Source organism: Sus scrofa, chromosome 4, assembly GCF_054392235.1.
Source record: "Sus scrofa isolate SSC_HxYL_T2T_F1_AM1 chromosome 4, Sscrofa_HxYL_maternal_Yorkshire_Landrace_v2.0, whole genome shotgun sequence".
Lineage (NCBI taxonomy): Eukaryota > Metazoa > Chordata > Mammalia > Artiodactyla > Suidae > Sus > Sus scrofa.
Genome location: NC_139386.1, coordinates 114,531,042 through 114,532,698, shown reverse-complemented (window position 1 = coordinate 114,532,698; position 1,657 = coordinate 114,531,042). Strand labels below are relative to the sequence as shown.

General features: G+C 41.7%; 1 protein-coding gene across 1 annotated transcript; it reads left to right on the top strand.

Annotated features, from left to right (window-relative positions):
• Positions 1-709: 709 nt before the first annotated feature.
• On the top strand, positions 710-1,657 carry LOC100155213 (olfactory receptor 11A1-like). Its single transcript, XM_001929227.2, has one exon. It carries the CDS (start codon positions 710-712, stop codon positions 1,655-1,657), a length of 948 nt encoding a protein of 315 aa, XP_001929262.1.

Below are 1,657 nucleotides of genomic sequence, written 5' to 3'. Positions count from 1 at the left end.
TTTCTTTCTTTCTTTCTTTCTTTCTTTCTTTCTTTCTTTCTTTCTTTCTTTCTTTCTTTCCTTCTTTCTTCTTTCTTTCTTTCTTTTCTTTCTTTCTTTCTTTCTTTCTTTCTTTCTTTCTTTCTTTCTTTCTTTCTTTCTTTCTTTCTTTCTTTCTTTCTTCCTTCCTTCCTTCCTTCCTTCCTTTCTTTCTTTCTTTCTTTCTTTCTTTCTTTCTTTCTTTCTTTCTTTCTTTCTTTCTTTCTTTCTTTCTTCTTTCTTTCTTCCTTCCTTCCTGTCTGTCTGTCTTTCTTTCTTTCTTTCTTTCTTTCTTTCTTTCTTTCTTTCTTTCTTTCTTTCTTCTTCCTTTCTTCCTCTCTCTCTCTTTCCTTCTTTGTTCCTTTTGTATTTTTCTTCCCCTTTCTCCTGATTCCTTCTTTCCCCAAAGCCTCGAATTGTTCCTGATAAGGTGAACATACAGGTAGGAGAAGAAGAGGGGATTGAAGTGGTCACAAGTTCTCATTTCAAATTCTTTTCTTTCCCATTTCAGGCCTTGAAGAAAAAAAAAAGAAAGAAAGAAAGAGAAAATCCTCCTTCATCCAAATAAAAAATCTTCCAAAAACCTGAGTGGGGAATGAATATCATCCACTCTCAGTGCATGCTCTATGTGTAAGCTAGAACTTTCTGTATTTTGCATGTTTTATCACTGAGTGTTCAGGGAAGCCAAGTCATGGTAATCCTGCCCTGGGAAAACCAAACGGTAGAATCCTTTGTGCTTAGAGGATTCTCTTCCATCCAAGAGCTAAATATTTTCCTCTTTATGATGTTTTTAGTTTTTTACATCTTAATTGTTTCTGGAAACATCCTCATTGTCCTGCTAGTTTTATTCAGCCATCGCCTCCATACCCCCATGTACTTCTTCTTGGTGAACCTGTCCTTTCTGGAGATCTGGTATACCTCCAATATCGTCCCCAAGATGTTGATAATTATCCTAGCTAAACAGAAGACAATATCTGTGTCTGGCTGCCTGGCACAGTTCTACTTCTTTGGATCCTTGGCTGCAACAGAGTGCCTCTTGCTTGCTGTGATGTCCTATGACCGTTACCTGGCCATCTGCCAACCTCTCCACTATCCCATCCTCATGACTGGCCCCTTCTGCGTTAGACTGGCTGCCAGCTCTTGGCTCTGCTGCTTCCTTCTCACAGCAGTCACGATGGTCCTACTGTCTAGACTAACCTTCTGTGGACCCAATGAAATTGATCACTTCTTTTGTGACTTCACCCCTCTGGTCCATCTCTCCTGTATGGACACCTCGCTAACTGAGATGGTTGCCTATTCCACCTCTTCTGCAGTGACTCTGTTTCCCTTTCTCCTCATCACAGCCTCCTACTCCTGCATCCTTGCTGTTATCCTTAGAATTCCATCTGGCACAGGCCGGCAAAAGGCCTTCTCCACATGCTCCTCCCACCTCACGGTGGTCATAGTATTTTATGGGACTCTGATCGCCACATATCTCGTGCCCTCAGCCAACTCTTCCCAACTCTTGCGCAAAGGGTTTTCTCTGCTCTATACCATCCTGACACCCATGTTCAACCCCCTCATCTATAGCCTAAGGAACAGAGACATCCTTGAAGCCCTGAAGAAGTGCTGGAGTAAGAAGCCAGATTTCCTTGTGTGA